General features: G+C 42.7%; 3 protein-coding genes across 4 annotated transcripts in view; 2 read left to right on the top strand and 1 right to left on the bottom strand.

The window, feature by feature from the left end:
* The window catches only part of tab3 (TGF-beta activated kinase 1 (MAP3K7) binding protein 3), a 48001-nt gene extending 39690 nt beyond the window's left edge, over window positions 1-8311 (top strand). Inside the window, exon 7 of the mRNA XM_061883071.1 lies at window positions 3372-8311. Within this exon, the coding sequence (XP_061739055.1) occupies window positions 3372-3517 (146 nt within the window). The 3' untranslated portion in view covers window positions 3518-8311. The remainder of the gene's footprint in view (window positions 1-3371) is intronic.
* A 1415-nt stretch (window positions 8312-9726) lies between these two features.
* Window positions 9727-19116, bottom strand: part of tmem47 (transmembrane protein 47) — a 19829-nt gene continuing 10439 nt past the window's right edge. For both annotated transcript variants that reach the window (XM_061883072.1, XM_061883073.1), the window contains 2 exons: window positions 13409-13549; window positions 9727-10263 (listed from right to left, as the gene is read on the bottom strand). In XM_061883072.1, the coding sequence (XP_061739056.1) occupies window positions 10188-10263; window positions 13409-13549 (217 nt within the window). In that variant the 3' untranslated portion in view covers window positions 9727-10187. The remainder of the gene's footprint in view (window positions 10264-13408; window positions 13550-19116) is intronic.
* LOC133540924 (uncharacterized) lies at window positions 15514-17449 on the top strand. The gene has a single exon (XM_061884014.1). The coding sequence runs from the start codon at window positions 16439-16441 to the stop codon at window positions 16919-16921; it is 483 nt and encodes a 160-aa protein (XP_061739998.1). The 5' UTR covers window positions 15514-16438; the 3' UTR covers window positions 16922-17449.

The raw sequence follows: 19116 nt of genomic DNA, 5'->3' as shown, positions 1-19116 counted from the left end.
TCAGAATGTGACGTCGCCGAGGTAACACACCCACCATTTTCATTTTCAACACATTACAAACACCAGGTCTCAGCTCTGTTATTTTCCGTTTTTTTGACTATTTTTTGGAACCTTGGAGACATCATGCCTCGTCGGTGTGTTGTCGGAGGGTGTAACAACACTAACAGGGAGGGATTCAAGTTGCACCACTGGCCCCAAGATGCCAAAGTGTCTGCCGCCAGACCCCCATTGAATGTGCCAGAGTGTCTCCACATTTGACCGGCGATGCTAAGGCAGACATGGCACAGAGATGTATGGATAACCAGCAAATGCATTTGCAACGATAGTCAACGAAATCACAAAGGTGAGTTTTGTTGATGTTGACTGCCAGCTAATCGATGCTAACATGCTATGCTAATCGATGCTAACATGCTATTTACCGGCGGTGCTAAAGCAGACATGGCACAGAGATGTATGAATAACCTGTGGATGCATTTGCAACTATGTTACGTTTCCTTCCACCCACATTTAATGCGAAACAAACACTTACCAATCGACGGATTTAAGTTGCTCCAGTGTCACAAGATGCGAAAGTCCTGATCGTTTGGTCCGCACATTTTACCGGCGATGCTAACGCAGCTATTCGGCCATGCTATGGCTATGAATAGCATCAATAGCTATTCGCTCAATAGCTTCAGTTTCTTCTTCAATATTTTCATACTCCAACCATCTGTTTCAATACATGCGTAATCTGTTGAATCGCTTAAGTCGCTGAAATCCGAGTTTGAATCCGAGCTAATGTCGCTATATCTTGCTGTGGTATTCCCATTGTTTGTTTACATTGGCAGCACTGTGTGACGTCACAGGGAAATGGCCAGTGTCTTCGCAGAGAGACGAAAATAAGGCACTTTAAAGCTTTATTTAGGGATATTCCGAGACCGGTAAAATTTTGAAAAAAACTTCAAAAAATACAACAAGCAACTGGGAACTGATTTTTTTATTGTTTTTAACCCTTTTGAAATTGTGATAATGTTCCCCTTTTAAGTCCACAAAAACAGTCAAAAAATGAGGATCCTTCCATGCAGTGACTCCGTAGCAAAAAACGCTGTGGCCGCCCGGTCTGATAGCACCGGATGCCTCTTATAATCCCACATTCTAATACGTTACATTTTTGATACTAGTATAATTATTTAATACGCCTGTAACAGTTGATAATATAAGGTAAATGACATAAGTATATATAATTATTTTCCCAGCTGAGCACAAGTTAGTTGTGACTGGCAATAATTTATATATAGCTCGGTTGGTAGAGTGGCCGTGCCAGCAACTTGAGGGTTGCAGGTTCGATTCCCGCTTCCGCCATCCTAGTCACTGCCGTTGTGTCCTTGGGCAAGACACTTTACCCACCTGCTCCCAGTGCCACCCACACTGGTTTAAATGTAACTTAGATATTGGGTTTCACTCTGTAAAGCGCTTTGAGTCACTAGAGAAAAGCGCTATATAAATATAATTCACACTTAATTCACATATATATATATATATATATATATATATATATATATATATATATATATATATATATATATATACACACACACACACACACAGTGGGGCAAAATAGTATTTAGTCAGCCAGCGATTGTGCAAGTTCTCCCACTTAAAATGATGACAGACGTCTGTAATTTTCATCATAGGTACACTTCAACTGTGAGAGACAGAATGTGGAAAAAAATTCCAGGAATTCACATTGTAGGAATTTTAAAGAATTTATTTGTAAATTATGGTGGAAAAGAAGTATTTGGTCAACCATTCAAATCTCTAACTGATGGAAGGAGGTTTTGGCTCAAAATCTCACGATACATGGCCCCATTCATTCTTTCCTTAACACGGATCAATCGTCCTGTCCCCTTAGCAGAAAAACAGCCCCAAAGCATGATGTTTCCACCCCCATGTTTCACAGTAGGTTTGGTGTTCTTGGGATGCAACTCAGTATTCTTCTTCCTCCAAACACCACGAGTTGAGTTTATACCAAAATGGATACATGGATGATACAGCAGAGGATTGGGAGAATGTCATGTGGTCAGATGAAACCAAAACAGAACTTTTTGGTATAAACTCAACTCGTCACAACTACTCAGCGTGTCCTGCTGAGTAGTTGAAAAATAAACAAGTGATTCAATTATAAATAAAGATTTCTACACATAGAAGTAATCATCAACTTAAAGTGCCCTCTTTGGGGATTGTAATAGAGATCCATCTGGATTCATCAACTTAATTCTAAACATTTCTTCACAAAAAAATAAATCTTTAACATCAATATTTATGGATTTATGAAATCTAGCTGTCAACACTGAATATTGCATTTTTGCATTTCTTTTCACAGTTTATGAACTTACATTCATATTTTAAGTATTATTCAATAAATATATTTATAAATGATTTTTGAATTGTTGCTATTTTTATCCATCTCCGGGTTGGGGAGGAGACCCTGCCCCAAGTGGAGGAGTTCAAGTACCTAGGAGTCTTGTTCACGAGTGAGGGAAGAGTGGATCGTGAGATCGACAGGCGGATCGGTGCGGCGTCTTCAGTAATGCGGACGTTGTATCGATCCGTTGTGGTGAAGAAGGAGCTGAGCCGGAAGGTAAAGCTCTCAATTTACCGGTCGATCTACGTTCCCATCCTCACCTATGGTCATGAGCTTTGGGTCATGACCGAAAGGATAAGATCACGGGTACAAGCGGCCCAAATGAGTTTCCAGGTCTCTCCCTTAGAGATAGGGTGAGAAGCTCTGCCATCCGGGAGGAACTCAAAGTAAAGCCGCTGCTCCTCCACATGGAGAGGAGCCAGATGAGGTGGTTCGGGCATCTGGTCAGGATGCCACCCGAACGCATTTAGGGCACGTCCAGCTGGTAGGAGGCCACGGGGAAGACCCAGGACACGTTGGGAAGACTATGTCTCCCGGCTGGCCTGGGAACGCCTCGGGATCCCCCGGGAAGAGCTAGACGAAGTGGCTGGAGAGAGGGAAGTCTTGGCTTCCCTGCTTAGGCTGTTGCCCCCGCGACCCGACCTCGGATAAGCGGAAGATGATGGATGGATGGATGGATGCTATTTTTAGAATATTTAAAAAAAAATCTAGCATACCTTCAAGTACCCCCAGGGGTACGCGTACCCCCATTTGAGAACCGCTGGTTTAATGCATCCAGCGGGGCATCACAACAAAATTAGGCACAAAAATGTGTTAATTCCACGACTGTATATATCGGAATTGGTAATTAAGAGTTGGACGATATCAGCAAAAAAAGCCATTATCGGACATCTCTTGTGTTTATCGAGCAGCTTTGAAATGGAACTATTCCTCACAAGCGTGTGCTGTTTCCCGCTGTGTGTGTCAGACGGGGACCAGATCTCCAAGCCAGTGTCGGTGCCTCAGAGGGACGAAGACTTTGAAGGCGCACAGTGGGGCTGCGAATACTGCACCTTCCTCAACCACCCCGCTCTCAAACGCTGTGAACAATGCGACATGCCGCGCTACACCTGAGCTGAAAACGCCGCACCCGCCTTCCGCTCCCTCCCTAGAATGTGGAGGACGTGGCCCGTCAATCAATATTTAAGAGCCGAGAGTACCTGCTGAGGAAGAGCCACCATCCCTCCCTGGCCAACTTGTCCTGCTCTTATCTGCTACTCCTGTGCACTTTGATTTCAACCTCTTGTTTTGATTTCAGGGGGGGGTTGGCGACTCCGATGGCTAATCTTTTTTTAAAAAGGACTAAGAAGCGCGCACTCGGGCGGCGAGTGTCCCGCCGAGTCAGAAAGGTCAAAGTGAAAACAAGGATGGACTTGTGGTTTACCTGCAAACATTCCATGCGGAACGAGGGACCGGTCCTGTTTACACAGCTGCATCCATTCCCGCTCTCCGCTCCAGGAACGGTATCTTATTTCTCTCTCTTGCTGACAGTGGAATAATGCAAGGTCTGACTAATGCAAATGTAGACTCTACACTGTATTTGGCTCTGGCTTCAGAGCTGGGGGGGGGGACAAGAACACTAAAAAAAACAACATATGAGTATATTCCTGGTACTTTTATGGCACCCTCTGTATTACGTGATGGTTTCCTGTGCGAATGCCTCAAGTTGCTGTAATTAATAAAGGAGCGGATTCTGTGACGTGACCAAAGTGGGCTGGCATGTCCTTACAGTAACAGCGAGACAAAGAAGACCTCCCGACATATGGCACCATGTACTGTAAGTCTTTTGTATCGATAATTATTGATGTTTTTTATGACCTATGGAAAATATATTTTATTTAAAATGTAGCCTTCCTGTGATTATAATCCCTCAGCTATCAGGGCACAAAGGAGATGTCAACTCAAACATGGAAAACAATGTAAACAACAGAAACTTGAGGGTTCCAGGTTCGATTCCCGCTTCCGCCATCCTAGTCACTGCTGTTGTGTCCTTGGGCCAGACATTTTACCCACCTGCTCCCAGTGCCACCCACACTGGTTTAAATGTAACTTAGATATTGGGTTTTACTATGTAAAGCGCTTTGAGTCACTAGAGAAAAGCGCTATATAAGTATAATTCACTTCACATGTTTACCGTATTTTTCGGACTATAAGTCGCAATTTTTTCCCCATATTTTGGCCGGGGGTGCAAGTTATACCGTATTTTTCGGAGTATAAGTCGCACCTGCCGAAAATGCATAATAACGAAGAAAAAAAAACATACGTATATAAATCGCATTGGAGTATAAGTCGCATTCCGTCAGTCTACCCCAGGGCAGCTGTGGCTACTGATGTAGCTTACCACCACCAGGTGTGAATGAATGATGGGTTCCAACTTCTCTGTGAGCGCTTTGCGTATCTAACACATGGGTCGGGAACCTTTTTGGCTGAGAGAGCCATGAAAGCCAAATATTTTAAAATGTATTTCAGTGAGAGCCGTCTAATATTTTTAACACTAAATACTGTCACATTTTGTTGACGAACCCCAAGATGCAGAGACGGTGGCAGGCATTGAATAAGAAAACATGATTTAATATGAATACTAAAACAAGAACAAACAGAAGGTGCGCACGAGGCGGATAACAAACTAGGATATGAACAAAACACTTACTGTGACAAAAAGGAACTATGGCATGAGCAGAGTGAACAAAAGTAGACACGGCTACAACGAAGTATCAATGACATTGACAGGTAGTGGTGACAAACAACCGGTAGGAGCGACTATAATCCAGCACTGACTGGAAGACAAAGCAGGTAAAAATAGGAGTGGGCTGATTGACACCAGGTGTGGCCAGGTGCCAATCGGTCGCAGCTGAGGGGAAACAGCGCTCAGGGAGAAAGACAGGAAACAGACAAGAGCGCTGACAGGAAACACTTAAACATGGCCACACTGTCAGGGACAAACCTGACAATACAACTGTCATATTTCAAACACTGATGACATCTCTTAAACAGACAAGAAGCAAGGAATTTAACAGGGACAGGATTCAATTTAGCTCAATGAGGAGAAACCCGTAGACCTTTACCCTCGTCCCACGCTCTGACAAGAGAATCCAACGCCCTCTCTTTCATTTCGACTTTCCCTGAATACAACAACTAAATGCGTGCATCTCCTATTCTTTATAATACATCATTATTCTTAAGCTAACCAATAATAAATAAAATACTTTTGACCATTGATATGACTTCTTGAACAGGTGCGGTAGATGGATTAAAATGCATGAGAATGTTTTATATTTTGAAGGTTATTTTTAACACTGTGATTACCGGCGGAATTATTAATTAGTTATCGTATTAAGCAACGTCCGCTAAGATTTATCTGAGAGCCAGATGCAGTCATCAAAAGAGCCAAATCTGGCTCGAGAGCCATAGGTTCCCTACCCCTGAGCTAACAGTAGAAAAGCACGATATAAATCTAATCCATTATTATTATTATTATTTTTGGGGAAATTTATTTCATAAAACCCAACACCAAGAATAGACATTTGAAAGGCAATTTAAAATAAATAAAGAGTAGTGAACAACAGACTGAATAAGTGTACTTTATATGAGGCATAAATAACCAACTGAGAAGGTGCCTGCTATGTTAACTTAACATATTATGGTAAGAGTCATTCAAATAACTATAACTTATAGAACATGTTATACCTTTACCAAACAATCTGTCACTCTTAATTGCTAAATATGATGAAATCTTACACATCTAGTCTCTTACGTGAATGAGCTAAATAATATTATTGATATTTTACAGTAATGTGTTGATAATTTCACACATTTAAGTCGCTCCTGTGTATAAGTCACACCCCCCGCCAAAAAATACGGTACTCAGGAGCGACTTATGTGTGAAATTATTAACACATTACCGTAAAATATCAAATATTATTAAGCTCATTCACGTAAGAGACTAGATGTGTAAGATTTCATGGGGTTTAGCAATCAGGAGTGACAGATTGTTTGGTAAAGGTATAACGTTCTATATGTTATAGTTATTTGAATGACTCTTACCATAATATGTTAGGTCAGGGGTCGGGAACCTTTTTGGCTGAGAGAGCCATGAAAGCCAAATATTTCGAAAATGTATTTCCGTGAGAGCCATATCATATTTTTTAACACTGAATACAACTAAATGTGTGCATTTTTAAGTAAGACCAACATTTTTAGGTTATAATAAGTCTCTTTATTCTTTTTAATAACATTGTTATTCTGAAGCTAACCAATAATAAATCAAATGTCATGATCATGTTTTTGTTTGGCCATGTTGCTGTTTGTCCTTTGGACTCTTTAAGTTCCTGTTTTTTTCCACTCCCTTGTCTGGTTTCCTTGGTTACTCATTTTGTCCACCTGTCTCTGGTGGACAAAATGCCGCTCACCTGCTTCCCGAGCACTAATCAGAGGCAGTATTTAAGCTCGTCTTTGCCAGTCAGTCGCCCTGTGCTGACTTGTTTCATGCCTTACCATAGTTTCGTGCTTCATGCCATGCCAAGTAAGTTTTGTTTGATTTATGTTCTTAATCTGTTTATGCGTTAGCTTTGTTCCTTAGCCCAAGTTGTGCCTCCGCTGTGAGCGATTTTTGTTTGTATCTTTTTTTAGTTAAAATTAAATCATGTTTTTACCTAAATGCCATGTCCCGAGTAGTCCGTCTGCCTTCCTGGGGGAACGACCCCGCAGCAAGCTGCAACCCCCCCATCGTGACATAAAATACTTTTTACCATTAATGCGACTTCTTGAACAGGTGCGGTAGGAAACGGATGGATGGATTTAAACGCATGAGAATGTTTTATATTTTGCACGTTATTTTTAGCACTGTGATTACCAGCAAAATTATTCATAATTATCGCTTTAAGCAATGTCAGCTAAGATTGATCTGAGAGCCAGATGCAGTCATCAAAAGAACCACATCTGGCTCTAGAGCCATAGGTTCTCTACCCCTGTGTTAGGTTAACATAGCAGACACCTTCTCAGTTGGTTATTTATGCCTCATATAAAGTACACTTATTCAGCCTGTTGTTCACTATTCTTTATTTATTTTAAATTTTCTTTCAAATGTCTATTCTTGGTGTTGGGTTTTATCAACTAAATTTCCCCCAAAAATGCGACTTATACTCCAGTGCGACTTATATATGTTTTTTTCCTTCTTTATTATGCATTTTTGGTAGGTGCGACTTATACTCCGAAAAGTGCGGTAAATCACATTGAACACTTAACAAGATCTTAAAATACGGAATATGTAAGAAATGATTGATAAAGTGTAAGAAAATAGAAGCCTAGAGAGAACTATTTTCTGCAGGTTTAGTGGCAGGAAGTTACAGCGGTGCTCTAAAGGGTGAGCGCGGCCAAGGTGGTGTGGGTTTAGCGGTCTTGCCTTGCATCGTTTACAGACCACATTGGTCTGACTACGGTCCCTTTGGGGAAAAAACAAAAACTGTCCATGTGACTTTTCTGCTTTTAGCCACAATTTATTTTGTTCGAGAATCAGCACCTCCAAGTCCGAGTCCATGGTTCTCGCCCGGAAAAGGGTGGAATGCCATCTCCGGGTTGGGGAGGAGACCCTGCCCCAAGTGGAGGAGTTCAAGTACCTAGGAGTCTTGTTCACGACAATACTCCCAATTCCTCACATAATCGTACATTAAGTTAAGACTGCACAGTTCTGAAAAAAAAGTGGACTTCAATTGTTTTGCTCCGAACTAAAATGGCGATTCTGTCTTGTTCTTGGTGGGAGGGAGACTTGAGGATGGAATAGAAATGAATGGAAAGACTGAAACTGATCCATCAAGTCAAAAGGTCTACGTTCTCGCTGACTGGACACAATAAAGACAAGTGAAAGTGAAAGTGCATTCATGAGTGCCATTGCTCCTCCTCTGAGACGATGCCGACTGGACCTGGTTCTTGCAGTGGATTGGGTGAGTAAGAACAATCGATCAATAACATAAAATACACTTTTTTATTATTATTATTGTTATTCTGGCGAGACAGCTTTTAATCCCCAAATGTTCATTTTTTTTCACACTGTAAAAAATCAATACATTAAATGTGTAGGCAATGGTGTAAAATCTATAATAAATATCTACAAACCCCGTTTCCATATGAGTTGGGAAATTGTGTTAGATGTAAATATAAACAGAATACAATGATTTGCAAATCCTTTTCAACCCATATTCAGTTGAATATGCTACAAAGACAACATATTTGATTTTCAAACTCATAAACTTTATATATATTTTTTGCAAATAATAATTAACTTAGAATTTCATGGCTGTAACACGTGCCAAAGTAGTTGGGAAAGGGCATGTTCACCACTGTGTTACATCACCTTTTCTTTTAACAACACTCAATAAACGTTTGGGAACTGAGGAAACTAATTGTTGAAGCTTTGAAAGTGGAATTGTTTCCCATTCTACATTTTATGTAGAGCTTCAGTCGTTCAAGAGTCCGGGGTCTCCACTGTCGTATTTTAGGCTTCATAATGCGGCACACATTTTTGATGGGAGACAGGTCTGGACTGCAGGCGGGCCAGGAAAGTACCCGCACTCTTTTACTATGAAACCACGCTGTTGTAACACGTGACTTGGCATTGTCTTGTTAAAATAAACAGGGGCGTCCATGATATCGTTGTTTGGATGACATACAATGCTCCAAAACCAGTATGTACCTTTCAGCATTAATGGTGCCTTCACAGATGTGTAAGTTACCCATGCCTTGGACACTAATACACCCCCATACCATCACACATGCTGGCTTTTCAACTTTGCGCCTATAACAATCCGGATGGTTATTTTCCTCTTTGTTCCGGAGGACACCACATCCACAGTTTCCGAATATAATTTGAAATGTGGACTCGTCAGACCACAGAACACCTTTCCACTATAGGGGCGGTATAGCTCGGTTGGTAGAGTGGCCGTGCCAGCAACTTGAGGGTTGCAGGTTCGATTCCCGCTTCCGCCATCCTAGTCACTGCCTTTGTGTCCTTGGGCAAGACACTTTACCCACCTGCTCCCAGTGCCACCCACACTGGTTTAAATGTAACTTAGATATTGGGTTTCACTATGTAAAGCGCTTTGAGTCACTAGAGAAAAGCGCTATATAAATATAATTCACACACAGATGACCTCGGGGCCCAGCGAAGCCAGCAGCGTCCCTTGGTGTTGTTGATCAATGGGTTTTACATAAATGATTCCATCAAGTTATCGTTCATTCACGTGGAAAGTGTCCACTTTGCCAAAATGAATAACAAAATATTCTCCAAATTTTGGTATTGGAAGTAACTTTTTAATTAAATAATCTTCATGCAGTGTCACCATTCACTACTGCAACACAGACAGCCGTGTTTCATCACTACAATGATCGTCTTTGACCAAAACGAGCATTTCAGGCATCACATGAGATGCTTGAGGCATCCACTGATCATCTGCCATCTTTCATAATGTCCTGATATTTCACAGGAATGCAGTGTTTGTGTCCTGTTTGGTCCAACTCCCTCTTCCTTCCTGGAGACCTGTGAAGTCACGTGATGCGTCTAAAGAGAAATACTACTTGGATTCATTTGTAACTAATAATCCCAAGGTAAACATGAGCATGCCGTGTTTCTTCCCCCCAGAAAGTTCTCTAGTAGTAGTCTTCGTAGTTCTTGGAATTGAGGCAGTAGAGGATGGCGCCTCCGAAGGAGAAGATGGTAGACCCCCAGCCCAGGCCGTAGCCCCAGTTGAACTCATGGTACACCCGCAGAGTCACCGCCTCTATGAACTTGATGGGGAACAGGACCAGACTGCACAGCTGGAGCACCACTGGGAAGGAAGCAAGGTGACATAAGCACATGAATGACCACATTCCTCTACGACAGGGGTCTCAAACACGCAAGACGTGATTTTGCGTTCCCCCCCTTAATATGAAAGTTTAATGTTAGTGCGGCCCGCAAGTTCTATATGAATGGCACTTGACAGCGATGTGGGCGGAGCTGAAGGAATCTACCAATCACGGTGTGATATGTGGCTCTCGAGGGCCGAACATTGACGTCACTTGCATGATGCGAGCAGAGAAATATTTTGCCGCTTTTCCACCAAACCCGCACACCGCTCTTCCTCCCTTGTTTGCTCTCTCTCTGTCACTGTGTGTCTCTCTCTCTCTCTCGCTCCCTCCCCCGGCGCCGGGGAGACGAGCAGTCTGGCAGCTTCCCAAGCACTCCGGCGAAAGACCGAGCCAAAATACAAAACTGGTGCACTGGACCCTAGCGCTGATACGCCGACAGAGAGTTAGATTGATTGATTGAAACTTTTTATTAGAAGATTGCACAGTTCAGTACATATTCCGTACAATTGACCACTAAATGGTAACACCCGAATAAGTTTTTCAACTTGTTTAAGTCGGGGTCCACGTTAATCAATTCATGGTACAAATATATACTATCAGCATAATACAGTCATCACACAAGTTAATCATCATAGTATGTACATTGAATTATTTACAATCCGAGGGGTGGGATGAGGAGCTTTGGTTGATATCAGTACTTCAGTCATCAATAATTGCATCAACACAGAAATGGACATTGAAACAGTGTAGGTCTTATTTAGTAGGATATGTACAGCCAGCAGAGAACATAGTGAGTTCAGATAGCATAAGAAGAAGTATATACATTAGAAATACATTTGATTATTTACATTAGGTTATTTACAATCCGGGGAGATGGGATGTGAATGGAGGAGGGTATTAGTAAAGGGTTGAAGTTGCCTGGAGCGCTTTTGAAGGAATATAGAGATGCACTTACTTTTATACCTGTTGGGAGTGCATTCCACATTGATGTGGCATAGAAAGAGAATGAGTTAAGACCTTTGTTAGATCGGAATCTGGGTTTAACGTGGTTTGTGGAGCTCCCCCTGGTGTTGTGGTTATGGCGGTCATTTACGTTAAGGAAGTAGTTGGACATGTACTTCGGTATCAGGGAGTTGTAGCGGAGTTTATAGACTAGGCTCAGTGCAAGTTGTTTGACGTCTTTCCTCCACCCTGAGCCAGCCCTCTTTGGAGAAGTGGGTTGGACTTAGGTGTGATCTGGGGTGGAGGTCTAAAAGTAACCAGACTAGGTTGTTCTGGGATGTTTGGAGTTTAGATTTGAGGGTTTTGGAGGTGCTGGGGTACCAGGAGATGCAAGCGTAATCGAAAAGGGTTGAATGAGAGTTCCCGCTAGAATCTTCAAGGTGCTTTTGTTGACCAGAGAGGAGATTCTGCAGAGGAATCTCGTTCTTTGGTTGACCTTTTTGATTACCTTGGTTGCCATTTTATCACTGGAAAGATTGGCCTGTAGTCGCTGGGCGAATCGGACGTGTAACACGGTAGTCGTGATGTTAGCCTGTTCGGGGCTAATTGTGCTACCGTAAATGGAAACTCCACGGTGAGACCCCGCCCACCCACTCTTCTCTCCCATTGGCTCCAGACCGAGACCATTTTTATTTGGCTCCAAAATGGGTCTTTTACATTCTGGGTTGCCTACCTCTGCATTAGTGGAAAAGCGGCAAATGAGTGAAAGCGACAGAGACGTTGCCATGGAGACTAGAGATTTCTTACGTGCCTGGCTGCAGTCACATTGCGACACCTGTCCGTCAGTAATAACCTGGACAAATTCAAACCGTTATTTGTTTTTTTTATTGTTTAATTTGCATTGCCACGATGAACACTACATATATTTATATATGATGCCGGATAATACTACGGGAGTGTATAATGTAGCCCGGAAGAGTTAGGGATGCATGGGATTCTGGGTATTTCTTCTGTTGTGTTTATGTTGTGTTACAATGCGGATGTTCTACCGAAATGTTTGTCATTCTTGTTTGGTGTTGGTTCACAGTGTGGTGCATATTACTAAGAGAGTTAAAGTTGTTTATATCACAACTCTAAGTGTAACCTGTATGGCTGTTGAACAAGTATGCCTTGCAATCGTCTAAGTGTTTCTATGGAAGCGGCACATGACTCGTAGCTGGGCTGTGCTAGATAGTTGTACATGTAATAGAGGGCGTTAAAGCAGCGCCTTCATAGAACGCCCGTATTAATGTTGAAGGGCGAAAATCAGCAGACATTCGCGAGAATAGTTGCTCTGAAATTCGGGAGTCTCCCGCAAAGTTTGGGGGGGTTGGCAAGTGTGATGCTGTCAAACGGCGTTAATTTAAAACTCGCGGGCCACACTAACATTAAATTTTCATATTAAGGTGCGGGCAGCGAGCCCGAGACCTCTGGTTAATACATAGCACAAAGGAAAAAAAAAAAACTCTGTGTTATTTCATTTTAAATTTCAAAAGAGTTTTGTGGCTCGCATTGTTTTCTTTATTTTGTGAAACTGGTCAAAATGGCTCTTTGGGTGGTAAAGGTTGCAGAGCCCTGCCCTAGAGGGGGGGGGGTTACCTACATTGGCGGTCCTCCCACTGGATTGTGAGTTTTTCCTTGCCCTTATGTGAGTGCTGAACCGCGGATGTCGTTGTGGCTTGTGCAGCCCTTTGAGACACTTGTGATTTAGGGTTATATAAATAAACATTGATTGATTGATACTATTTCTATATACTTTTTTCTTTTTTTCCCCCTTCCCATTTTATTTCGGCGGCGGTTTAGCTCGGTTGGTAGAGCGGCCGTGTCAGCAACTTGAGGGTTGCAGGTTCGATTCCCGCTTCTGCCATCCTAGTCACTGCCGTTGTGTCCTTGGGCAAGACACTTTACCCACCTGCTCCCAGTGCCACCCACACTGGTTTGAATGTAACTTAGATATTGGGTTTCACTGTGTGAAGCGCTTTGAGTCACTAGAGAAAAAGTGTTATATAAATATAATTCACTTCGGCTAAATGGAAAAAAAAACTCCCATCCATCATAAAGCAATTTGCAATATTTTGAGCAAATGAAGTGTCCATATGGAGTGAAAATGTGTCTTTTCTCCATCTCGGGTCAGCAGTGTACCTGCAGAGAAGAGCATGATGGCCACGGGCTTGTAGCAGCGACTCCTGGAGCTGCAGCAGAGGGACAGCAGGGCCGCCAGGAAGGAGAGCAGCGTGAGGACGGCGCCGCCCAAAAGCAAGGCCAGCGTGGCGATCTGCCAGTCTGCAACACACACACCGCCGTGGAGGTGAGTACATGAGACAATCATGGACCCCACCCACTCTTCACCATCACGGACTGGACACGAGGTTTTTGTAACATTTTCCTGATAACAATGAGCAGCGGGGTCAGAAGCAACGTGAGGTGAGTCAGGTAAGGAATATTCATCCCTCTTGACCTGTGCCAGCTCAGCAACATTCTCAGCATTTTATCCAGGCAGGGGGAAAAACAACAACCTGACCTCTCCCTTCCCCATCCTGACCAAAAATCCAAATATGAAGAACCATTTCATTAGGTACACCTGCATAGTAAATAACTTTTTCTTCTGACAGCTACTTTCATGCTATTTTGAAAACATTTATTTTTAAAGTTTATTCCAACCAGAACATGAACAAAACTATTTTTTTGTTTTCAGACCTGAACTATTTTGCATCTAGTATTTTAGTAGGGATTTATTTTTAGTGTATGTCACATTATGAAGTGAATAGATGCTCAATATTACATATTTTACTAACTCATACACAACATATCACAGTAAGCTTATATTAACTGCAATGAGTATCATTTGAAAGTAGTCTTTGCCCTTAAGTTGGATGTGCCAGTCCTTTGTTGAGTCCTACAAAGTGTTGTATATTACTGCTGCCATTTTTTTTAAATCAAATTAATGATACTGTTGAATATGGATTATTATGATTAATCCCAAGTTATTACTCACTGGCGTGATTTGAATTAACTTAAAAAAAAAAACCTATATGTCGACACAAATGCAGGTTTAATGTCAGGTTGTCATCCAGGGACATGTTTTAAATATTTTACTTGAATGTATACGATTTATTTGTATTTAGTTATCTTATTTATTTAGTTAAAATATCAAAATTTGCCAGTTAGTACCCACAGTCCAAGTCTCTTCATTAATCTCTGCACTGTCGTATGATCACTGACTGTCTAATAATCTGTGCCACTTTTCAAGTGCGTGCTTGCACTTTTGTGTGTGTGTGTGTGTGTGTACATCTATATGTATGTATATATATATATATATATATATATATATATATATGTATGTGTGTGTGTATCTATGTATGTATATATGTATGTATATATATATGTATATGTGTATGTATGTATGTATATATATGTGTGTATGTATGTATATATATATGTGTATGTATGTATATATATATATGTATGTATATATATGTATGTATATATATATGTGTTTGTATATATATATATGTGTTTGTATGTATGTATGTATATATATATGTATGTATATATATATGTATGTATGTAGGTGTATATATATGTGTGTATGTATGTATATATATGTGTGTATGTAGGTATATATATATATATGTATACATATATATACATATATGTATACATATATATACATATATGTATATATTTGTATGTATGTGTGTATATACGTATATATGTTAAATGGGTTGTACTTGTATAGCGCTTTTCTACCTTCAAGGTACTCAAAGCGCTTTGACACTATTTCCACATTCACACATACATTCACACATTGATGGCGGGAGCTGCCATGCCAGGCCCTAACCACGACCCATCAGGAGCAAGGGTGAAGTGTCTTGCTCAAGGACACAAGGGACGTGACTTGGTTGGTAGAAGGTGGGGATCGAACCAGGAACCCTCAGGTTGCTGGCATGGCCACTCTACCAACCGCGCCACGCCGTCTCCATATATACAGTATATGTATGTATGTGTATATGTATGTATATGTATATATATATATATATATGTATGTATGTATGTATGTGTATATATATACAGTATATGTATTTTAATTTATTATTGTGTATTTAGTTTTTTCTTAATTTATATCATATATTTTTGTGGGTTACTTGTTTGGGGTTAAAACACAACAATTTACATGTATTGTATTTCAGTCCAAAAAACTTAATTAAGAGATGTTTTTTTGTTTTTTTAATTGTGCTTAATATCCATGATAAATATGATACTTTTTTGTGATTAATCACATTAGTTAACTTATTTTTGACAGTTGTAGTTTCTACTGTAAGTATTGTACCTTTTACTCCCCAGTTGTTTGGTTGTAACGTGCACCTTAGTTGTAGGTTTTATTAAAATAGCCATGTAAATTCGCTAATGCTAACAGTAGCATGTCTACTTGATGCTAATTTTGAAAATGAAAGCCTTACTTTTGAATCCTTCCATCAGACGTAGAGCTAGGCAATGAACACGATATAAGTGTTTCATATTGGTCGATATCGCTAATTATTGATATTTTTTATATCACCATCTCCCGAATTCAGAGGTCTCAAAGTTGGCAAGCATGCCGATAATTCCGATGGAATTCGATTGGTACTTAAAAAAAGTACTGAATTTGGTACCTATCCCTTCATGAGATGCCAGTTTTTCCCCGCCCAAAAGGCACATTTTTACAATTCACCCCGTAAATAAGGCATGTTAGAACATTTCCAGGACCGTTGATGGTTGTGGTTTTTCACTGGACAGAAGTACAGTGTAAAAAGCAGAGTAAATGTCACTGTTTACTTATTACAGTAGCCAGGACTTGTTGACATTACAGGAAGTCTTGTCGACAGAGCAGGGTTGTGTGTAAACAGCTCGCAGGAAGTCGACATTTCAGCCGCTTGAAAGCCTGAGACTGCTGGCAAGAAAAACAACATATTTCTTAGCATGATGAAAAGTTCCATCAGCAAAGTGAGGGAACATAATCTTCTGAGAGGATGCTTCCCACTCTTATAAACAAACACGCACTACTTTTCACCAAATATGATGCAGGGTTGAGTGTTTGTGTCACCACAACATGTCAGGAGTCGCTGCACGCAAAGGAGACATCTTTTCCCTGCACTTTGTCTAAACACCAGACCCCCTTGGTGGGAATAGTAGATGGGACTGGACCCTGAGCTGTCAGCACAGCACATCCACAACCCCTCTATGTCCACAACCCTCTCTACGTCCACACCCCCCTCTATGTCCACACCCCCCTCTACGTCCACACCCCCCTCTATGTCCACACCCCCCTCTATGTCCACACCCCCCTCTATGTCCATACCCCCCTCTACATCCACAACCTCCTCTGCGTCCACAACCCCCTCTACGTCTACAACCCTTTCTATGTCCAAACTCCCCTCTATGTCCACAACCCCCTCTACTGTATGTCCACAAACCCTGTACGTCCACAATCCCTCAACGTCCACACCCCCTTCTATGTCCACAACACCCTCTACGTCCAGACCCCCCTCTACGTCCACAACCCCCTCTGCGTCCACAACCCCCTCTGCGTCCACACCCCCTTCAGTGTCCGCACCCCCTTCTATGTCCAAACTCCCCTCTACGGCCACACCCCCTTCTACGTCCATACCCCTCTAGGTCCCTAACCCCCTCTGCGTCCACAACCCCCTCTGTGTCCACACCCCTTTCTATGTCCAAACTCCCCTCTATGTCCACAACCCCCTTTATGTCCACAATCCCTCAACGTCCACAACCCCCTCTACTGTATGTCCACAAACCCTGTACGTCCACTATCCCTCAACATCCACACCCCCTTCTATGTCCACAACACCCTCTACGTCCAGACCCCCCTCTACGTCCACACCCGCTTCTACGTCCACAACCCCCTTCTACGTCCACAACCCCCTCTGCGTCCACAACCCCCTCTACGTCCACAACCCTCTCTGTGTCCACACCCCCTTCTATGTCCAAACTCCCCTCTATGTCCACAACCCCCTCTACGGCCACACCCCCCTCTAGGTCCATAACCCCCTCTGTGTCCACACCCCTTTCTATGTCCAAACTCCCCTCTATGGCCACAACCCCCTTTATGTCCACAATCCCTCAACGTCCACAACCCCCTCTACTGTATGTCCACAAACCCTGTACGTCCACTGTCCCTCAACATCCACACCCCCTTCTATGTCCACAACACCCTCTACGTCCAGACCCCCCTCTACGTCCACACCCCCTTCTATGTCCAAACTCCCCTCTATGTCCACAACCCCCTCTACGGCCACACCCCCTTCTACGTCCATACCCCCCTCTAGGTCCATAACCCCCTCTGCGTCCACAACCCCCTTTATGTCCACAATACCTCAACGTCCACAACCCCCTCTACTGTATGTCCACAAACCCTGTACGTCCACTGTCCCTCAACATCCACACCCCCTTCTATGTCCACAACACCCTCTACGTCCAGACCCCCCTCTACGTCCACAACCCCCTTCTACGTCCACAACCCCCTCTGCGTCCACAACCCCCTCTACGTCCACAACCCTCTCTGTGTCCACACCCCCTTCTATGTCCAAACTCCCCTCTATGTCCACAACCCCCTCTACGGCCACACCCCCTTCTACGTCCATACCCCCCTCTAGGTCCATAACCCCCTCTGCGTCCACAACCCCCTCTGTGTCCACACCCCTTTCTATGTCCAAACTCCCCTCTATGTCCACAACCCCCTTTATGTCCACAATCCCTCAACGTCCACAACCCCCTCTACTGTATGTCAACATACCCTCTATGTCCACAATCCCTCAACATCCACAACCCCCTCTATGTCCACAATCCCTCTAAGTCCATACCCCCCTCTACGTCCACAACCCACTCTGTCTACTACCCCCTCTACGTCCACACCCCCCTCTACGTCCACAACCCCCTCTACGTCCACACCCCCCGCTACGTCCACAACCCCCTCTACGTCCACAACCCCCTCTACGTCCACAACCCCCTCTACGTCCTCAACCCCCTCTGCGTCCACACCCCCCTCTACGTCCACAACCCCCCCTACGTTCACACCCCCCTCTATGTCCAATACCCGCTCATTTAAAAATGTGCTAATTATAAATACTGTCTAGTCGTCATATCTTGTTTTATTATCATATTTCATAATGTGTAGTGTTTTTTTTGTTTTCGTGGCACCCTCAAAAGTGGTCATACTGTAAGTATTGTACTTATTATTGGTTGTAACATGCATCTTAGTTTTCAATAACAAAATGTGAAGTATTGAAATCACCATGTAAAAAAAGGGGTGCCTTATTATTATTATTGTGTGCATGCGTGCATGTGTGTGAACCCCAAAAGCAGTGTAGTTGTCACGTTGTGTAAATTGTAAATAAAAACAGAATACAATGATTTACAATTCCTTTTCAACTTATAGTCAATTGAATAGAATAGCCAAAGCCATTTATCAACAACACCCAGAAACGCTTCGCTGGGCCTGAGCTCATCTGAGATGGACTGATGCAAAGTGGAAAAAAGTGTTCTGTGGTTTGACGAGTCCACATTTCAAATTATTTTTGGAAACTGTGGACGTCGTGTCCTCCGGACCAAAAAGGAAGAGAACCATCCGGACTGTTCTAGGCGCAGAATGGAAAAGCCAGCATCTGTGATGGTATGGGGGTGTATTAGTGCCCAAGGCATGGGTAACTTACACATCTGTGAAGGCACCATTAATGCTGAAAGGTCCATACGGGTTTTGGAGCAACGTATGTTGTCATCCAAGCAACGTTATCATGGACGCCCCTGCTTATTTCAGCAAGACAATGCCAAGCCACATGTTACAACAGTGTGGC

The sequence above is a fragment of the Nerophis ophidion genome, linkage group LG22 (assembly GCF_033978795.1).
Source record: "Nerophis ophidion isolate RoL-2023_Sa linkage group LG22, RoL_Noph_v1.0, whole genome shotgun sequence".
In the NCBI taxonomy this organism is placed as follows: domain Eukaryota; kingdom Metazoa; phylum Chordata; class Actinopteri; order Syngnathiformes; family Syngnathidae; genus Nerophis; species Nerophis ophidion.
This window is presented reverse-complemented; position numbering and strand designations above follow the sequence as displayed.